Source organism: Petaurus breviceps, unplaced genomic scaffold (genome assembly GCF_028583685.1).
Source record: "Petaurus breviceps papuanus isolate PSGF00001 unplaced genomic scaffold, PetGlider_PUasm1.0 90792, whole genome shotgun sequence".
NCBI lineage: Eukaryota > Metazoa > Chordata > Mammalia > Diprotodontia > Petauridae > Petaurus > Petaurus breviceps.
Genome location: NW_027187347.1, coordinates 2,382,825 through 2,405,597, shown reverse-complemented (window position 1 = coordinate 2,405,597; position 22,773 = coordinate 2,382,825). Strand labels below are relative to the sequence as shown.

Here is a 22,773-nt window from a genome sequence, read left to right as displayed (position 1 = left end):
CAAATCTAGTATTATGGCTACTCAAGATATATTTGCAATCAGAGAACCTGGGTTCAAGTCTCACTACTATTACTTCCTACTTATGTGTCTGGGTAATTTGGGAGGAAAGGAGGGCGTTGGATTGATTAGGAGATTTCTAAGGTCCTTTATGGCTCTGAATCTATGATGTTCTGATATCACCAATTACATTTAAATGAAGCACAAGACATATCAGTTTCTCAATACCTATCCCCTATTGTAGTGGATTTAATCATAAATCACTTAACTTCACAAAAAGTATTTCTTCAACTGTAAAAAAGGGATGATTAAGTTCGAAGAGTTGTTGTGAAGGTCAAATAAGAAAATGGATTGAAAATACTTAAACACTGCATAAGTATCTATAATTATTATTATTATCATCTCAGTGTATTGAATTCTTAAGAAAAATGTCCAAGCAAAAATATTTTAATTAATGAGTTAAATGACCAAAGAACAATGTAGTCATATAGGAGTTGATGGAGAAATTCTGTTCTTGACCAAGAGAAATTATAGCTCTCAGCACAGAAAATGATAGCTATTCCTGCTACCTTATAAATAGTTGGGTTTTTTGTCCATGCCTTGGCAGGAGAGTGGATGAGATTTGAATGAACTTAAAAAGGCTCCTATTTTGGAGAACTGTACTTGACCATATAAGTACTTTGAATGATAATTATTATAAGATTATATATCTGTAATTTATATCTGTAAAATATAAATATATTATGTAAAATATAAATATATATGTAAAATATATTTCATACATTTGTATATTTAATTATATATCTACACATAATAACATACAGTTATCAGTGACTAATCCTACTACTACTAATCCATCCATAGAATGGAAAGAATGACAGATTAGTAGCTGGAGGACCTGAGATCAAATATCCTTTCTGATGCTTACTACCTGTGTGATTTTGGGTACGTTAATTAACTTTTTTGGACCTCAGTTTCCTCAAATGTAAAATGAGGGTATTGAACTACAAACCTTCAAATGTTCATTCCAACTCTAAATCTAAGCTCCACTCTTCATGAAATTGATCAACAACTTGGCTTCATGTCATCTCTTCTACCTTTCATCTTCCTCAACTCTCTCCCATAAAGCATATTTTGGTACTTTTTTTTTTCCTTTACATTGTCCTTTCATTGTTTCATATTCAATTCAGCTCAATATTTACTGAGCATCTCTGGCTGAACCACTATTTTCTTATCTCTCCCTTCTGAGGGCATGGAGAATACTGGATGCTTCTCTTGTGTTATCTTTTTTTGTAAGACAGAATACAAGAAATACACAAAAAGGAATTACCAGGATTTACTATCAAATGGCTAGCATGCTCCAAATGCTCACACTCACTGAGCTAATGATTTGATGGTTTTGACTTAGATGAGTTTCTGCAGAAATGATAGCAGTACATAAATCTGACAAATTTTAATTTGGATTAGGAAACCAGCAAGTGAAAAGAGTATTTTTGAATGTGCAGAGTTGACTGTGTTTATCATGAAATTTCCACTATGCTGTACAGAGGGTGTGCTCGAGTATAAGTGACTTTATATAAACATACACTTACCCAAGGACAAACTCTTCCTTTGGCTTTGGTCTTTTTAGCTTCTTACTCCCACTTGTCCCACACTGGGTAAATGACCAATTTTCTTCATGCCAACACCCTTCATGATCTGAGGAGTTGCCTTTTCCTGAGCTTCTTTTCCCTAGGAAACCAAAATACAATAGGCTTCATGTTGCTATCCTGGGGGTGGAAAAGCACTGTACCAACCTCACAAATAAGCCTTGTGTTACTTCAGTTTAACATAAACTACCCTGGAAACAAACATTTCAAATTCCTTGGTAAATGATCCATGCTATTCTATAACTAAAGGAATAAGTAATAAACTTACCTAGTATTTCATGAGTTTCTTTGTCATGTACACTGAGTGATAAGGGAAAGGAAAAATGAATTGTAGGATGCTAAGTATGGCTTGAGCAATACCAAAATTTTTCGTATTCTGGAATTTTAAACATATGGGAACTACTTTACTCTTAGTACTACTGGTTCTGGCTTTTTACAATTCTCCATGGTAGTCCCAGGAGACCATATATGTACTCCCTGGCACCCTGTTTCAAGGTCCATTATACTAATGAGGTCATATTTCTCTCTTTCCATTCAAGCCTTTGACATATATCCTTCTTATCCATTTAAACAGAAGTATTAAAATGAAATTAGAATATTATGCAAAATAAAAGACAAAACAGCACAATGTACAAAGTGCTCAATACAATTGTAGATTGAATGAAAAAAATGAAGATGTAGAACTTACACAGATTCTAAATTCTGCAGTGTAACATATTCTAAATTGGTTCAACCTAAAATGTTTTTTTTTTAATTGTATTACTCCACCTGTAGCTTTGATTATGTCACAGAATGGACCAGGGTATATATTTTTCCTCAAAGAATTAGCAGCTATGGGTTATGATCCTGTCCAACAGACTGGCATAAAACAATACATTCTTTGGATCTGTTTTAATTATTTTCTATTCATTTAAAAAATAACATTTATCTGGCTCTTTCCTTAGTTTCATCATGCTCTAGTGTGCATTGCAGTTATTTACTACCCATCTTAACTCCTTGTCTTCTTCCTCCTATTAGCTTGTAAGTTTCTTGAGGGCAGAGAGGGAATCATTTTTTATCTCTGTCATCTCCTCCTTCACCTAGAACAAACCTAGTATATAGTGATTAACACATGCTTTGTGAATAGAAAACAAAAGCCTGAATTCAATTGAATTACAGACCCAAAGAGTACTAAACTGAGCCTCAATCTTTCTAAATAGCCAGTCAGTAATAATTTAAAGCTACTAGGGTCATTTTTACTCTGGGAACTGACAGCAGCCCAGCAAATGAATGGAAAATGACACCAATCATGGAAAATGTATAATCAAAATGACCGTACCACTGGTGGCCAAGTGAAAACTGGCTGCTGTTTCTTCCATTCTAAAGAAAAGACTCTGATGCTCTTTTGTCACTCCCCATTTCAGCACAGCAGTAGTAACCTACCTCTGTCCACATTAGCTCGCAGGGATGTGAGCATGCCCTCTGACACCAGAGTTTTATAAAGAGCACCTTTGCAAGACCTCTCAGATTTCCTTGAGCCACAGATTTCTATCTTTCTATTACAGTCATTGTCCTCTGTTTTGACCTGTCCTGGCAAGCTCTGTGGAAGAACCTCCTCCATTGGAGTCAATGGTTCTGCTCTTATACACTCTGGTACCTCTCCAGTAACCTCTTTGTTGGCAGTAATACTAATGAAATCCAGAGGTTTGGACTCTTTGGTGGTGTTTGACAGCTTCTCCTTTGACATCTTTTTATCTTTTGACTTCACTTTTTTCTTTGGTGACTTGGTGTCCAGAATGCTTCCCTTCACACTTGAGGACGTGCGAACTTTTTTGCGAGGGGTTTCACCAAGTTTCTCAATGCCCCAGTCTCCCTTTGCAACTGCTTCAATAGTATATATAACACTCTCAATATCAGACTCTGAGGATTGCCTCTTTTTGCAAGTTTTCTTGGGAGTGGATTTTTCATTCCCATGTCTGTCCATTTTATTCTTCTTCTTTTTCTTTTTCAGCTTCTCTGGTTTGCTTAATCCTGAAGTATCCTCAGTGATCACAGCTTCATGGGAATGACATATGGGATCTTTTCTGCTGGAACCATCACTTGTGATTAGTTTACTACTGATGGAAGAAGAGGGATCAGTAAAGTGGCTACACTTTTTATCTTCCCTTAACTCTTCTTTTTTTATCGCTTCACCATCTTCCTTCTTCCCCTCCTTCATTTGGTCCACTTTAATCTCCTCAAAGTTTTTGACATTTGGGCAGTCTTTGACTATTTCTTCAGCTGGCTTTTCCAATTCTGTCTTCTGCAACTTGTCTTCCTCTGATTTCTCTGTCTTTATTTCCCTTTCTACTTTTCCCTTCTCAGATTCTTCCATGCTTCTCCCCTCTGATTCTTTTGCTTTCATTGCCTTTGAGTCTTCTACTTTTACTCCTTCTGATGCTAGGCACATCTAAAAAAAATTAAAACCACAGGAAAACTTACTAATGATTTTTCATTATCTCTTTCTTAAAATTAATTAACATGTGATGGTAATAAGTCCTTTATAAAAATGATATCATGATTGAATAAGTTATCCAACGTCCCCCCAAAATATTTTAGTGATTTTTATCAGTAATAGTTCATACATTCACCAGGCACCTATAAGTTTTAGTAGCCAGTTTCAACCAGTTATTTCATTTGCCATGCTCTCCTTTGCTTCTCCATCAGTAGAATAGAAATAATGATAATACCTACTATCTCCCTGTGATCTCTGGAGTAATGTCTGTAAAGTGCTTTTGGTTTGATGAAGAAAACCATTTTAATAGTTATTATTATTGATTTAAGTAGTTCAAAAGATGTACTAAATGTTCTTAGCAAAGCTGCAGCCCTGTGATTCTCTACTGGGACACATGGCTGAAAGGAAGCAACTTAAGGGCAAATATTCTACTCTACTTGCCAGTACCCAAATTATCTTAGAACTCCAATTTAGAGATATTATCTCTATCAGATAAGATAGCAACTTGTTTTGTATACATTCTCACTAATCAAGTGGCTAGGTTGTGCAGTGAATGGAGCACAGGCCCTAGAGATAGGAGGACCTGAGTTCAAATCCTAATCCAGACATTTAACACTTATTAGCCATGTGACCTTGGGCAAGTCACTTAACCCCAACTACCCTGCCCTTCCCCTTTCAAAAAAAAAAAAAAGAAAATACCAATTAGAGGACAATTGTACTACAGGAACTCCTGGCATTACTGACAGTATCTGGTTTGTACAGTGGCCACCTAGGGGAGACAGGTTCACTAAGTGGGCTGGTCACAATGATGAGGGCATGAAATGTCAGTAAATCTATTTAGAATAAAAATGAAATATACTTTCATGGCAAGTTCTCAGATTTTATAAAATTTATAAAACATACTTTAAAAAATGGATAATCTATAAATTCAGAATGAGCTTATTAGGCTAAATCCCTGCCTCTCCTAGCTTCACATATCTTTCTGTGTCATTCATTCTCATGCTGTCTATCTGTGTTTGTCTCTTTGCGCGCGCTCTCTCTCTCTGTCTCTCTCTCTCATTGCTTTCTTAGCCTCTGTCTAAAAACAGGCTCAGTTCTCCCTTATCCTACCACTCCCTCCTTCAAATAAAAAAAAAACACTAAAAAACCATATTTTGACCCTATTATCTCATTCCTCTTTTTGTTCTCATCTCCTCTCTTTCACAAAGTCTTAAATGGACTAGTCTAAATTTACTGCCTCTTTCCTCACTGACAACTCACTCACCCACCAATTTCCTGAAACTTTCTTCTTTGTCATAAATGACTGTATTACCAACTCCAATGGTTTCCCTCACCCCCCCCCCACCACAAGTCCTTATCTTCCTCCATCTTTATAGAGCATATTACAAAGAATCTACACTTCAATAATTTTTTCTTTTGGTAGTTCATCATCTGTCTCCTCTTCCTCAAGCATGGGTGTCCTTTTAACTGTCTCTTTACATTTTCTCTCTACCATCTTATCTGCTTTCACACTTTTAATTATCACCTCCATGTAGATGATTGCCATATCTAATCTCTACCCCCATTTTCTCACTGTATTCCACAGTGTAGTATTTCAATCATGCTTTACGACTACATGTGAGATTTCTACACCTAGTTATTCTATTGCTACCTCAAATTCACACATCCAATACTAAACTCATTATCTTTTCCCTATAGGAGTCACTTCTCCCAGCTTCTCTAATATTTTTGATGGGACCACCACCATCCCAGTCACATAAACTCAAAACCAAGGAGATTTTTTGAATATTCCCTCTGCCTAATCCCTTGGCAAGGATCCCCAGTCCCCAGAAGATTCACCAAAACTGTGATGGTTAATTAATAATAACTGAGGAAACAATCCAAGCAATATGATTTATTAGCGAAAGAGGCATAATAAATGGGTCGGTGGACCTCCCACTCAGTCCAAAGACCTTGAAACAGTGAGACAGAGTTTTATATATTAAAAATAACTAAGTAAAACCAATTGATTGTAAGGAAACAATTAACCAGGATACAAAATTAGGTAATCTGACTTTTAATTGGAAGAAACTTTGCAAATTGGCAGGAAGATGAATGGGTTTTGGGGGGCTTCCTTTGCCCAAAATTGAAAGTAGCTGCTCCACTTGCATTTATAAAACATAGATAGCTTATACCATCTAGTTTCCCATGGGCAATATGCAGAAAAATATCAAGATGGAGGAGAATACACGTGGCAGCAAAAGATGGAGTCAGTGTTCACGAGACAGATTCTAATTGGTTCTCTTGACTGTCACATCAACCCAATGCCATTTTGTAAATGGCCTTCACTCCATCTCATCAATTCTCCCTTCCATTCCCACTCTGAAACAATCTATTTCTGGACCTTTTCATTACTTGTTTGGATTATTTTAATAATTTCATGGGCAGCTAGGTAATACAGTGTAATGGATCTGGAGTTGGAAGACTCATCTTCCTGAGTTAAAATGTGGCCTCAGACACTAGCTGTGTGACCTTGGGCAAATCACTTAACCCTGTTTGACCCAATTTCCTCATCTGTAAAATGAGCTGGAGAAGGAAAATGGCAAATCAATGCAGTATCTTTGTCAAGAAAACCTCAAACGGGGTCACAAAGAGTTGCACGCAACTGAAAAATGACTGAACAACAAAAGCAATAACTTCTTTACTGGTTTTCCTGCCTCCTTTCTCTTTCCTCTCCAATTTATGCTCAAACTTGGAGGCAGTGTGGAGAAATGGAAAACCTAGGTTCTAATACTATCTCTACTACGGGTTTCAAAATAAATTGCAAAGTAGAGAGACAGGAAGAAAGGAAATCAGAATTCACTAATGCGATCCTAAGTTTTTAAGGAAGATTAGGGTTCCAAGAGGCAAAATTAAAAAACATACCTTCCAGGTGTACGGGGCAGACTATACAAATAAGTATAGAGATCGGAATAAGGATGGCCTGCTGAGTTTGAAGTACAGCTGATAGTTCAATAGTATGAAGCAGTGTGTGAAAGCAAATTAGGTACCAGATTTTAGAGTGCCTGAAGACTAAGGGGTCTACATTTTATCCTAGGAAAAATAAGAGGCCAAGGAAGGGTTTTGTCATGTGGTCAGAATTATATGCTAAGGCTGCTATTTTGGCCATTTTTTTTCTCTTTTTAAAATTTGATTCCTTTGGCTTTTATGTCACTTTTATTTACTCTTTCCCCAATTTTGGAAACTGTTTGGAGGACATATTGAGAAAAGAATGGAGGCAGGGAGATCAATAAGGCAATTATTATAACAGTCATGATGCTCTATAGAGGCAACTAAATGTCTCAGTGGATAGAGTGCTGGGCCTATAATCAGGAAGTCATGAATTCTAATCCAGCTTCAGACACTTTAAGATCCTGGGTAATCATTCAACCCCTGTCTGCCTTGGTTTCCTCAACTGTAAAATGGGGATAATAATACCTACTTCTCAAGGTGGTTGTGAGGATTAAATTAAATAACATGTCGAAAGTGTTTTGCAAAACCTAAAAGTACTATAAAACTGCTAGCCATTACTGTTATTAAGGCCAGAGAGACATAACAGTACCAGATTATTTTGAATCTTAAGTGCCAAGTAAAGGATGTTGAACTTTATTCAGCATACAACAAGTAACTATTGAAGGATATTGAATAATTATATAACATGACTAAATCTATGAATAATGAAGATGAATCTGGAAGTGATATGAATGATGATTTGGCAAGTAGAGGTAAGAAGATATGTTCTTAGGTTACTGTAAGAAATCACATGAGTTGTAACAAGGTCCTACCCTAGGGAGGTTATCAGTGGGAATAAACAGCAATGTGGTATAGTTTTAAAAGGACTGGATTTGAAATAAGAGGATATGAAGTCAAATTATTACCTATTTAATAGCTATGGGAACTCGAGGAACTCACTGAAACTTTCAAGGTCTTAGTTTCCTGCTCTTTAAAGTAAAGGGGTTAGTTTGAAAAATTTAAGACCTCTGATCAATAAAATGACCAATCACAATTCCAGAGGACTGATGATTCAGCTACCGGGACTTCCTGACAGACTCAGGATGAAGAATAAGAGATAATTTTTGGACATGGCCAATAGGGTCATTTGTTCTGCTTGACTATGCTTAATTGTTACAAAGGTTTTGTTTGTTTGTTTTCAATAGGAGGAAGAAGGAAGAGAGAAAAAGACTTTTGTTAAGTAAAAAATAAGATGAAGGGGCTGGCTTATATGTTCTTTAGGGTTCTTTCCACTTCAAAAGCTTATGATACAGTTTAGATTATGCAACTTACAATAAACAGATGAATATGATAAATTCACTTATGTCATAGTTATTTCATATGCATTCTTTGACACCACATTAGATGGGAAGCTCCTTGAGACCAGGGTCTATTTCTTATTTCAAATTTGTGTTCCATAACACTAAGTAGAGTGCCTTGTATATAGTTTGGGTTTTAACAAATGCCTACTATACTCTCTGAATTTTGAATGTATAATTTTTATATATAGGGTTAAAGGAATATATATATATATATATCACATAAACATATATACACACATATCTATGTGTATAAATATACATACAATTCAAGTGTGTGTGTTAGGTATAAAATGATATGTTATATACAAAATACTGACAAAAAAGGTTTGGAAACACAGAACCTAAAGGAAACTTTCTGATTTTCAACTATCATTTCTGGGATAGCCTTTCAATGCACAGTTACAGAAAGCTCTTCACCAAAGAGGCAATATTTATGAAATGTTGATTTGAACAGTAAGGCAACGGCAGCTTGCATCCATTCAGGTGCATCTGAGCAAGTCCAATAGCACTTTGTAAACTTTAGACTCTGTTCAAATAATTCAAAATGATTATTTTCATCACTACTGAATTGTAGCCTAGGCTATGAATAAAGTGAAATGAATGTAGACAGTCACATTGGGGATTTATTCTGGGAAATGGTATTATGTTGCCAGTGTGGGTAATTGGACAAAACACCAGATGTGGTTTAATATAATCATTTTGGGCTCTAAACACTTAAAAGCTTCTCACCACTGGATAACATTTAATACTGAATGACACGATGCTACAGTAAGCAAAACTGAAAAATCTGGTGAAATATTTGGAAAGAATGAAAAAAAATTAACTACTAATCAAAAGTAAAAAAAATCGCTATTAATAAAGTCCAAAGAAGCATAGAATGTTAAAGAGTTTTAAGAAGTTTCAGAGTTCAGTAAGATTTAACTGTCTCTCCTACTCTGGGATTATCTTCAAAAATAACCCTGACAGTCTCCAAAGTTCTACTTGATATGGACCTTGATATTCTTTGAGATAATCAATTTACTGCTGGAAAGCTCTATTTGGCAGAAAATACTTTATTTTATCAATCTGAAACCTACCTCATATACCTTCAGTCCATTGGTCTTTAGGTTCTATTCCCTGAAGCAACAAGAAACATTACATTCTTTCCATCAAGATCTTCAAATATTTGAAAAAATTTCATGTTGTCCCTAAATTTTCTTTTTCCCAATATTTCCAGTTCTCTCAGTAATTCTTCCTATGCTACGATTTCTAGACCTTTCCCCTCCCCACCTGATGGTCCATTCATGAATATTTTCTAATTTGTTAGTACTCCTCTTAAAGGGCAGCATTCGGATAGGGCTTAATCAGCCCACAGTACTTTTGCTATCCATTTGTTTGGGTATCATATTTCTATTGCAAGTCAAGGCATCACCCTCCTGATGTCACTGGTCCTCAGAGAATGAAGGACAAACAATGACAACAACATTTCTTTTAAGGCTGCATGGAATTGCACTTGCTTTTATAATAGCCAAGTCATTCTGAGTTGATGGAAACTCCCTTGTGGTCAATTAAGACAGCCGATTGGTGCAATGGCTAAAATTCTGGATCTGTGATCAGGAGGACCTGAGTTCAAATCCAGTATCAGACACTTATTGGCTGTATGACCCCAGACAAGACACTTAAGCTGTCTGCCTCTGTTACCTCAGCTGCAAAACAAGGATAATATTAGCACCTACACCCAAGAGTTGCTTTTTAGGATAAAATGAAATAATACTGGTAAAGCATTTTGCAAATCTTAAAATTCTATATAATAGCTAATTATTATAAATAACTATTGCCTATATTATCTTTACTATAATAAACACAATTAATAATAATAATAACCCTCAGATCTTTTCCACATGAACTACTCTCTAAGCCTGGTCTCTTCTATCCTTAATTGATGCAAATGATTTTTCTAAGCTAAATGTGACTTTCCATTTATTCTTGTTATCCCTCAGTATTCTATTTGGTTTACTGTCACAATGTGTGATCAATTTGATGACTTTCGAATACTTACTGATTCTATTTTTTCAATGAATTATCTTCTCTTAACAGCTTTGTAGCATCTGCAAATTTGATAACATGATTTGAACGTCTTTATCCAAGTCATTTATTTTTTAATGTTGAGTGGGACAGGACAAGGACAGAGTTTAGTGGCATGCAACTTGTAGAATTCTTTGCAAGCTGACATTGATTCACTAATCAAACTTTGGGTATCACTGTACAACCAGTTATGAATTAACAGGACTATATTGATTTAGGGTCAGATACAAGCACAGAATTAATGAGTCTAATACTTTCATTTTCCAGATGAGGAAACTGAGGTTCAAAGAGGTTGTGACTTACTTGAGGTCATACAGTAAGTGGCAAAGTTGGGATTGGAGCCCAGGATCTCTTTTGGAACACATTTCTTCCTTCATTTTCTTTTTTACTGAAATTATTTATGATTGTTTCAGCCATGTCACATTTTTAAAGCCTAAAATCCCTCAAGTCATATCTCTTTTTTTTTAATGTGTTCAAGAGATATTTATATTTCTATGAAATTTTTTATTTCTTTTTTCTAAAGTCTAGGTTACAAGGCCAAGCATGCCTAATACTGCCTCTTTTTTCTACTATGAACTCCAAGAGCACACATCATTTTGTCCTAAAGTTACTGTCATTTCTTATCACATTGCCAAATACACCCCCTTATTGACCAGAATTATATCCAGCGTAGAATACCAGCATATGGTGCCTTCTGTCTTTTAAAAAATAAAAAATTATCCAGAACTTGTCAAGTGTCCTGATTTTAGGAAAATTATGATTTCAACAGAATTTTGGAAAGCTGAAGTCTGCATCCCATCCCCTGTCACCATGACATATTATTCCTGTGTAAGTCTTATGAATTAGGAGAGAATCATCCATATGCTCTATTTGCCCAAGCAGTCTCTAGTATATTCTCAGTGGTAGCAGTTCTAGCCATCTCACCTTTCATCCTTAACCAAAAACTCTTCACTAAGCTTCCTAATAGGTTAATAGATTCCTATGCAGGTATAAATCTACAGAAGATATAATATTCCACCCTACTCCTATAATAAATCTACAGAAATACTTTGCTTTATTTCATTTCACTTTATTGTGCTTTATAGATATGTGTTTGTGTGTATGTGTGTTTGTAAACAAACCGAAGGTTTATAGTAATCCTACACTGAGCAAGTCCATTGGTGTCATTTTTCCAATAGCACATGCTCCCTTCATGTCTCTACATCACATTTTGGTAATTCTCAAAATATTTCAAACTTTTTCATTACTAGCATATCTGTTGTGGTGATGTGTGATTGATCAGTGATCTTTGATGTCACTATTGTAATTGTTTTGGCGTACAACAAACCATACTCATATACGATGGTGAACCTAACATGATGTGTGTGTGTGCTGACTGCTCCCCCTACCACCCATTGCCCCATCTCCCTCTCTTTAGTCTCCTCTCTTCAATGAGACACAACAATATAAAAGAAATACTACATAAACTTAGCTGATAAAGCAGTGCCTGCATATGAGAGGACTGACTCCAATTTTGAAAGTTCTATGTGGGTAAAACACTATCAAACAGCCTCACATACTACATAGAAATCTTTTGTGAAAGGAAGAGTCAATTGATGTGGCCAACTTTATTGTCGTCTTGTTTGAAGAAATTGCCAGTCACCCCATCCTTTAGCAATCACCATCCTAATCAGTCAGCAGTCAAGATAAGACCTTCCACTAGCAAAAATATTATAACTTACTAAAGATTCTAATGATGGTTAGTATTTTTAGCAATATTTTTAATTAAGGTATGCATATTTTTTACACATAATACTACTGCACATTTAATAGACTACAGTAAAGTATAAACATAACTTTTACATGCACTGGGAAAAAAAAAGATTTGTGTGACTCACTTTATTGCATATTCACTTTACTGTGGTGGTATGGAACTGAATCTGCACTATCTCCAAAGTATGCTTGCATTTCTCCTGCACATTGTAGATGCTAGCCTAGATAGTATGGTAAGTCATTCATTGACATTGTATAGGGGAGTGGGGTAGGAAGTAGGAATGGCTTAGAGTTGGATATTGTTTTAGTCATTTTTCAGTTGTGTCTGATTCTTCATGACCCCATTTGAAGTTTTCTTGGCAGAGATGTTGGAGTGGTTTGCCATTTCCTTCTTCAGCTCATTTTACAGAAGAGAAAACTAAGGCAAACAGGGTTAAGAGACTTGTCCAGGGTTACACAGCTAGTAAGTGTCTGATGCCAGATTTCAACTCAGGTCTTTCTGATTCCAGACCTTGCACTCTACTAGCTACCCTGGGCATCGATGTGTCCTAATTGTATTTGAGCTGGTGCCAAAAGGATCACCCTTCTCTAGGCCATGCCACAGTCTATCTGGACATGTCTGGAGGGTTCCAAGTGGAACTGGTGCCAACTAGGGACCCTCATAGTCTGCCCATTGCCTCTGCTAATGTCTCAGTCCCCACCAGGCTGGAGGGAAATCAACATTTCCACTTCAGAAAGATGCTTAGGCTTACTCTCCACTTCTTAACATTACTGGGCTGATCCCTTCTAGTCCCCTTAACCTGCTGGTCAGAATAGGAGCTCCTTGAGAGCTGGGACTGTCCCTTTTTCTGAATTTCTTAGCAAAGTGCTTATAACATATCAAGGGCTCAATAACTACCTTCTTTTAATTCATTCTACTGAGGGATTAAAGGTCATTAGCAGCATCTTTCCAATTCTTAGTACAAGTATTTATGAGGACAAAATGTATCCTGTGTTCAGATTTTAAATTCATTTTATTGATTAGCTATAATCTATTCATTGATTCATACATACCTGAGGTCATAGGTATTATTCCTGATACTAACCCCTGCGGGTTTTTTCTGACTGTTTTTCCTTTGGCGTGCTGGTTATGCTTCATTCTTATTTTACACTCCTATCTAGATCTTCATCCCTCTCATATTTCACTTTACAGCCCTTTTTGTCAAGTCTCCTATCAGATATTCTTCCTGGGTTTTGAGATGCACTCTATTCCTTGCCAAGAGTCCATCATTCTGGAATCTGGCTAAGCCGCAGCCAAGAAAACCAAATCCTTTAATGCCATCTATGAAGCCGGCTGCTTCCTTTTCCTACCCTCTCTTCTCTTCCAAATTGGTGACCTTCAGCTTGCAGCAAGGAAAATACTCATTACCTATAACTCTCAAGTTTTTCAGGATTTTTATTGTTGTTTCTACAAATCTCCAAGCTATCAGAGATATGATAAATTTTGATTTTAGTGTATCATTTATTTTTATTATTTCTATTTATTAATTTACTAATACTTTAGAATATGAGCTCCTTGAGGACAGGGATCGTCTTGCTGACTTTTATATAGATCCTTAGAACCTAGTACAATGCCTGGAACATACACACTAAGCATTTAATAAATATTTTCTATCTCTCTATCTATCATCTATCTATCCATCCATCCATCTAGGCAGCTAGGTAGAGCAGTAGATAAAGTGCAGCACTTAGGCTCAGGAGAAACTGAGTTCAAATCCAGCCTTAGATACTTACTAGCTGTGTGACCCTGGGCAAGTCACTTAATACTGTTTGCCTCAGTTCCTCATCTGTAAAATGAGCTGGAGAAGGAAATGGTAAAACACTCCAGTCAGTTTGCCGAGAAAACCCCAAATGGAATCACAAAGACTCAGACATGACTGAAACAAGTAAACAGTAACATCTATCCATCTATCTGTCTGTCTGCCTATATTTGTCTCTCTAATTAGCTACCTGGAATTAATTTAATGATTTAAGATTTACACACAACTCATTTGATTCTTACAGCAACTCTGTGTCATACATACTATCAGAGTCATTGATCTCATTTTTCTTTTTTGCCCTTGGGAGGGCAACTGGGGTTAAGTAACTTGCCCAAGGTTACATGGCTAGTTTTTTGTTGTTGTTTTTTTTTGGTGGGTGTTAAGTGTCGGAGGCTGGAACCGAACTTGAGTCCTCCTGACTCCAGGGCTGGCGCTTTACTCACTGCGCCATCTAGCCTCCCATTGATCTCATTTTTCAACTGGGGAAACTGAGATTCAGGGACGGTAAGAGACTTGCCCATTCTTACTATCAAGAGTGACTCCAAATCCAACATTCTTTTGGTTATACCACACTGCCATTTTCTAAATATTGAATATTTGTGAGTAGATCTGCTGCATCTCAAGTCTGGTTCTCAGTCATGTGTGTCCATATACAATCCCATTAGCTACATCAAATATATGTATATCCACCACCATAACTCTCAGAGAACGGACTTGCCTTTTTCTCCTGGGAGTAGTAAATGATCTTCTGTCATTGCTAAAACACATTTGAAATCACAGTTTATAAAAACTCTAATTTGAGTGAGATCATAGTAAGCACTTAATAAATGCTCTATCTAATTAGCTAAGTGGAATTAATTAAGGTTTACAATGAACTTTATATACAGTAACTTCTTAAAACAATCCTATGAACTATGTACCATAGGTGTCGTTAGTCTAACTTTTCAACTTGAGAAACCAAGGCTCAGAGATGTTAAGAGACTAGTCCATTCTTGCTATCAAGAGTGACTCTAAATACAACATTCTTTTGGCTGCACCATATTGCCTATGTGTATTCCATTAGGAACCACCTCATACCCAAGGAGTATAATAGTCTATTTCCCTTTTAAGGGAAAAAAATGTAATTACCAATAATTTGATGGGAATCAGGAGAGTAAGTCTGCATACTACATAAAGTGCATACACAGTATGAAAGACACACACAGTTACCACTTCAGATAAAACCAAGTGAATAAAAATCACGCTGCACAAAATAATGAATGAACATATGCCGTCAATCCAATCAAACTATCTCGGGTAGAAAGCGGGCTGTTAGGGCCTTGAAGCAATGCATTCTTGTCTAAATTACAGATTGTTTTATTATCAAAGTGAGTAATAACCTTCTTTAAAGCCCCACGTGCAAATTCATTAGCATGACCTCTGCCAGACCTGCTTCCCAAGGCTGTACTCCAACTGCACCAAAGGGATTCTAATACTACAATTTGGAATCCTGTGTGCCACCTGCTTTAGAACAGGACTGGAAAATTTGCTTGGAAGGTGAGTGTCTATACATATGGATTCATGCCAGGAAAGGGTTAATTTAACACTTCTATAAACAACAATGCTAATTAGGACTGTGCTATCCTCTGCCTCTTGGGCTGGCAATCACCACAAGGAGCTACTCCTCCCAACTGCAGCAGTGGTAATTAATCACCAGAATTTTAATTTTACCTCTGCCAACTGAAACAACATGGATGCTTCAAAAGGCTTTGTTCAACTGGAAAGGCCTGAACGTGATGTATAGGGAGAAATCTACATCCCTTCCCTTCTTCCAAAGGCAAAACAAAAGTCGACATATGGATTACAGGATATATGTTGTATAAGAAGCTATTCCCGCCAAAACGAGTCAGCAAATGAGATATGAAATCAGTGTGGGAAAAGAATGTGCTTAGGGCCCGAGTTCATGTACCAAATGACAAATGGTTTATGCTCCTATTTCCATGGCAAGTGTTATTACAGCTACACCTGAATCTCAGAGTTTATGTTTACTTGGACCTCATTTAGGTGACTGTAATAAACTTGTGCCGAACCGTCTTTTAATCTTCGCATTTAAGACAGTTTCAAATTTAGTTCCCTTGCACAAATGTTAAGAGGGCCAATTCATTCCTTTTATGTGGGCAGCCTTAAAATACTGAGTGCAATGATAAGGAAAAATAATTAATCATGTGTATTAGAGAGAAGCAGCACCAAAGAATTCAAAAGCATTTAGCTAGCAGTAACACACAGGCAAGTATGTCCGAAGTGTGTGCTGGGTGATTTGTTCCCAAAGAGTACTCCCCCATTCCCCCTTTCTTTAGCAACATTAAATTTTTTAGAACTTTAATAACCACCAACCAAGACAAATAACCATATAAACATGCCAAATAAGGAGTAAAACTTACATATACCCTTTAGTATTTAATAGAAAAGAGCCAAATTCAAAGACAACAAATAAAAGTATCTACGTGCTCACTGTCTCATCCTAAGCTCATTGCAGGTTCCTTTACTTTTTTCATATACTGTAACAGATGTGGGCAGCTAGGTGAAGCAGTGTATAGAGCCCTGGGCTTGAAATCAGAAAGATTGAGGTAAAGTCTGACCTCAGACGCTTTCTAATTATGTAACTCGGGCAAGTCACTTAACCCTGCTGTTTGCCTCAGTTTCATCATCTGTAAAATGAGCTGGATAAAGAAATGGCAAACCACTCCAGTATCTTTGTCAAGAAAAAACCAAATGGGGTCTCAAAGAGTCAGACACAACTTAAACAACTGAACAGCAATAGTCAATATGTCTACAATTCTGGTTCCTCTGATTTGGCTTTCCAGCACTTTGATTAAGTTATTAGACAAGTAAGAGACTCAGGGATAGGGTACTGGATGTAGGAGTCAGGAAGACCTGAGTTGGATTCTTGCCTCAGACATTTATGGATATGTGGCCCTGGTCAAGTCTCTCCATCCAATGTTAGCCATTATTATCATTATGTTTTTCTATTTCTCTTTATATTAGTATTTATCTGTTTTGCAAAACTATAATATGTTAGATTAATACATCATAATTTATTCATCCATTTTTCCAGTTGACAAACTTATAGGTGGTTTCTAATTCTTTGCTATTACAAATAAATATATTCTTTCATATACCTTTTAATATTCTTGTGGAAACAAATCCTTTAACTTTTCACAGTATTTTTTGGATTAAGACTTGATAATGGATCAAAAGGTATGACAAGATATTCTTCCTGTATGAGCTGAGAGACCCACTGATAATGCACCAGAGTGTCTGTTTCTGTACAAACCTACAGATGTTAAACTTCTTTATTTTTTCCTATTTTTGGTATTTTAGTTTTACTTGCTCCATATGTATTTCCAGCACTCAGCAAAGTTTGGCACACAGTAAAAGTCTAATAGATGAATTTCCATTAATTTCTCCTTTCTTTCATAAAGTTCAGGGTTATCTAGATTTGCTTTAGGGAATTTAAATATCTTTTCATGTGATTATTCAGCAGGAATTTTTCCCCCTCCTCCAAAAATTATCTGTTAATTTGATTTAACCATTGCTCCACTAGGGAATGTATCTTTCCTTTAGATGCACACATCTATATCTATTTATTTATATATCCCACATATATGAATATAAAAAAGAGAGAAATTTTAAATTTAAAAAAATTTAATATAAATTTAAAATTTAAAAAAAATTTGGTGGTGGTTGTTACTTAGTTGTGTCCAATTTGGGGTTTTCTTGGCAAAGACACAGGAGTGGTTTGCCATTTCCTTCTCCAACTCATTTTATAGATGAGGAATCTGAGGCAAACAAGGTTACATGACTTGCTCAGGGTTACATAGCTAGTAAGTGTCTGCGGCTTAATTTAAACTCAGGTCCTCCTGACTCTTGGTCTAGCACTCTATCCAATATGCCATGTAGTTCCCTTCCCTATCTATATGTGCACATAGGTATGTGGTATGTATAAATACATGTATTTATACATATATGTGTATACAGCATACATATGTACATGTGTATATGTATATAGATGCATACATATGTAAAATTCTGGATTAGGCCCTTATCTAATATATTTGCTACAAATATTTTCCTCTAGCCTCTTTTGATTTTAGAGCTTATGCTTTGAACACATGGATTTTCCCTCTAATAACTTCCCATTAAAAAAAAAGAAATTCTTTAATCTTTACATTGTTGGGACAAATATAATATTCTTTTTCTTCTATTTTTCATTGAAGGTCTTAGTCTATTGGCATTTAGTGTTGTCATCAGTAAATTTAATTCCCATACTTGTATTTTTCCTTCATTTTACTGGAAGGAAACATTTTTTCTAAATTTCAAAATTACAAAATCACTTTTAATAACTTTCTCCTATCATATATTATTAACTCTGTAGGTTCCTCTAACTTTCACTTTCCCTTCACCAAAGAAAGGAATATTATTTAAAGATCAACTTACTTCCTTCACAGAAAGAGCTGGTTTTGGAATGAAGTTATCAGACTTGGATTCCAGTTCTGCCACTTACTAGCTGCATGACCTTGGAGAAATCACTTAACTTCTGGGACTAATTTTCTTTATTTGCAGGATGAGAAAGCTGCACTAGATGCCCTCATATCCATGATTGTATGATGCCTTCTTTCCTCACATTGGGACCCCATTCCTGCCCTCCACCCCCACTCCTCACCCTCTATCTTCCTTTTCTCTGAAAAAACCCTTCTGAAACATTTAGTATCACAGAGGTATAGAATGCATTGGACCTGGAGACCAGAAGAGGAGGGTGAAGATGTTGCTTCAGACAATTACTAGTTGTATGAACTCTGGGCAAGTTACTTAAATTTCTTTTGGTCTCAGTTTCTCTATCTGTAAAATGGAGATAATGACAGGATGTATATAGGATTGTTTAGTGGATGAAATGAGGCATAAAAAAAGTACTTTGCAAACCTTCAAGTGTCATATAAACATAAGCCATTATTATTAGCATCAGATTTATCTTGCTTTGAGAACTGTCAATTGCTTTAACCACTTTTCTTCTTGCCTAAAAACCCAGGTTATTCTTGGATGACTTCACTGCTGTCTTTTGACACAAATCTTTTGAAACAGGTCATCTCTTTCAGTCTTCTCATTTTTCCTATGAGGAATTTCCTCAAAATGAGAGAATCAGATTAGATGACCACTAAGACACCTTCCAGCTCTAAAGCTAGAACTGCTTTCTAACTGCCCATCTTTTGTCTCAAAACATAATACTGAGTTTTGCTGTGTAGGTCATTCTAAGGCAAAGATCCATGTTCTTCTATTTAATATGTGGAGCATTTCAATTTTCCCAACTACCCCACAAGAACCTGATTAATGCTCCTTCATAAATAATTTCATACATAGTAAAGTGTGGCAGTTTGAAGCATTTTTCCTTGTCGTTATAATGTTGGAATTTAACTCTAATGTGCATAAGAATAGATGCTTAGATTCTTCTTTCAGGCCCCATGGTTTTTTCTATTTACATATTATAGTTGATTTTTGTTATTTCTGTTGAGTCTTCTTTGATGATTTCCTGGAATATGGTGACCAGATTCTTTTTTCTCCCCAATTCTCTGGGATACCAGACATGGTTGCACTCTGACCTGTTCACCAGGGCTGTCAACTGAGCCTATATTTTTTTCCAAATTTTTGGATGATTTATGTATTCTTTGAATCTTTACTGCATCTCCTTTATAGCTAGTATCTATTATGTATTTTATAAGGGGCAGCGAGATGGCACCATAGTACACAGAGTACTGGGCCTGGAGTCAGGAAGACTCATCTTCCTGAGTTCAAATCTGACCGCAGACACTTACTAGCTATGTGATCCTGGGCAAGTCATCTAACCCTGTTTATCTTAGTTGTAAAATGAGCTGGAGAAGGTAATGGCAAACTACTTTAGTATCTTTGCCAAGAAACCCCAAATGGGGTTACAAAAAATTGGACATGACTGAAAAACAACAAACTGCAACAAAGTGGTATAGTGGATAGGGTGCTAGACCTGGAATAGGGAAGACCTGATTTCAAGTCCGGCCTCAAACGCTTGCTAGCCATGTGAATTCAGGCAAGTCACTTAACTTCTGTTTACTTCAGTTTCTTCATCTGTAAAATAGGGATAATAACAGCACCACCTCCCAATCAAAAGAGCTAATAATTGTAAAGTACTTAGCACAGTATCTGGTATATAGTAAGTGCTATATAAATGTCAGCTATTTTTATCTACAATACTATTGTCTGCTGGAGTAAGTCTACTGTTTCTTGATTCTATTTATTATTTCTAATTTTCTGTTATAGTCTCAATATTTATCTCATCAAAGAAAATCATTTCCTCCTGGACCTTTTTTCATGTACCTGCCCCTGAAGGAGATGTCTGGCCTCCCAGAAGCCATGTCTGTGAGAAATCAATGCCACCCCAGCACGAGGAAAGGCTTTTTAAAGCCCTTTGTTAACCAAGCCCCTTTCCTACTACCTTTTCGGTCATCTTATCCCTTACTATTATTAACTTACTCTGAGATGTAAAGATGCTGGACTGTCCCCCTTGCTGTTCCTGACACATGCCACTCCACCCCCTGACTTTAAATTTTTTCAGGGGCTCTTCCCCACTGGAACTTTCTTAATCCTCTTCTTGGTGACTCCCGATTTCCCTGCCTTTCATCAAGTCTCAGATAAAGTCCCATCTTCTACAAGAAGCCTTTCCACGTCCTCTTTAATCTTGGTGCCTTTCTTCTGATGCAAGCCCCAATTTAACTTGTATATATCTTGTTTGCACATAGTTGCATGTACATTTTTTTTCCCCATTACACTGAGCTCCTAGAGGCAGGGGCTGTTTTTTAGCCTTTCTTTTCATCCCTTAGCATAATGCCTGGCACACTGGAAGATAAATGCATAATGACTTGACTTTTTTGTACCTTTTAAAAATTCTAGGTAAAGTTCCTCCCATTATTAAAAAAAAACAACTTTTTTCAAGTTCTTACTTTGTTTATTAAATTATTTTTGTTAACCAATGTTAATTCTTGCTTAAAGTCTTTTGTTTCTGCAGATATCCTGCCATATTCCCTTTTCTGTTCTGTATCACTTCTACTATATTAGCTGTGTTGTGTAGTATTTTTGGTATTATATTTTTTTGGAGAATATGTTTATTTTTTGCACGATCATTTGATCACTTCAATTTTCCTTGATGCTTCCTTTTGCTGTTTTTTTTTTCTGGTTCCCATCTAAATTATTCTCCAATATCTCTACTGAAAAGACTTTTATTGTATATTTCAATGAAGCTAGCTGGATTAAAAATAGGGCAGGGTAGAAACTTGACCCAGTAACAAACAATTAAGAGGCTTTTGTCTATGAACAAGAATAACTTACTGATTGCTAATCAGGAATGTTTATTTGGAAAACTCCCCTCCTTTTTATTCAAAGAGATTTTGAAGCAAAGGTCTCCATCACAATCTTTTTTCAGGAGTTTGTCTTCCTGCTCAAGCAGGTATCAATTGAAGAGCAGGCCTAGCCTCTAGGTTACACTTAAAAGTATTTTTCATGATGTGCATTTCTCTTATATCTAAATAAAACCAAAATAATAATATATACCAGCACAAGATAGCATCTGAAAATAATAAAATATGGTTAATAAGATTATAAAAATAATCTCTTTTGTAATAGATAATTTTTAGTATTTTTTTCAAATATAACATCCTGAAGGAATAAGGATGTCTTTTATCTGGGCTGCCTAATAATTGGGATGTCTACTTTTCAGCCTAAAACTAAAGAAATAAAACATAGTTATAGTGTTTCCATAAGACTTGAAAGAGGGAGGCTGTCATTTTTCTTGCATAATGCCACTTTCTAGACTTCATATTTTAAAATAGGTTATTATGTTAATTCTCATGAAATGGTATGTAGTTAAATGTATATCCTAGGAGTTAAACTGTTTCATGTGGAGATGAGGCTGGTGAACATTTCTGGTGGTTGAAAGATTTTAAAAACTTATGTGAAAAGTTACATAAGATCTCCCTTCTAAATGATATATTTTCAAGCAAATGCCACCTCTGCCCTTCAACCCCACCTAGTCTAAAAGGTACACAGTGGTAAAAGTGCTGGATCTGGAGTTCAAATTCTGTGTCTGAAAGCTTACTTTCTGCCTTTGTGACCTAAGTCAAGTCACTTCACCCTGTAGATGTTAGTTTCCTACCCTGAGATGTTATTTTCCTCATCTGTAAAAATAGGGAAATGGACTAGACAACTCCGAGGCTACTTCCAACTCTTATCATATGATCTATTATCCATTCCAACAGTGCACTGGTAAATGTTTAACAACTGGCTCTCCAGAGGAATGAAAAAGTACACAGACACCCTTTTAAAGTCTAATCTACATTACTGACATTTTCTCATCACTTTCTTAAGTCTAGAAAATCAATAAAACAAATCAAGCGCTGGTTTGTAGAGATTGCCAAATTCCAAGGAATAAATTCCCACGTTGAAAATTTTTCAGCTTTTGTAAGCTGGTTCAAGCTAGCTCCAGCAGACCCCAGATGATCCCCTTATGTGCACAAGGAGTATGTGGAAGATTGTGCCTTTGATAACCGTCCCTGTTATACCTGCTTAGTCTTAACTCTTTCTGAAAAGTAATTCTGGTTCATGATCAATGGGAAGCACATTAGCAGTGGTTTATGAGTGCCACTCTTACA

The 22,773-nt window shown here is 36.2% G+C and overlaps 1 protein-coding gene across 35 annotated transcripts in view; it reads right to left on the bottom strand.

Annotated features, from left to right (window-relative positions):
- BBX (BBX high mobility group box domain containing) overlaps positions 1 to 22,773 on the bottom strand; it is a 363,188-nt gene that overhangs the window by 42,403 nt on the left and 298,012 nt on the right. For all 35 annotated transcript variants that reach the window (XM_069069765.1, XM_069069766.1, XM_069069788.1 and 32 more), the window contains 2 exons: positions 3,069 to 4,074; positions 1,590 to 1,728 (listed from right to left, as the gene is read on the bottom strand). In XM_069069765.1, the coding sequence (XP_068925866.1) occupies positions 1,590 to 1,728; positions 3,069 to 4,074 (1,145 nt within the window). The remainder of the gene's footprint in view (positions 1 to 1,589; positions 1,729 to 3,068; positions 4,075 to 22,773) is intronic.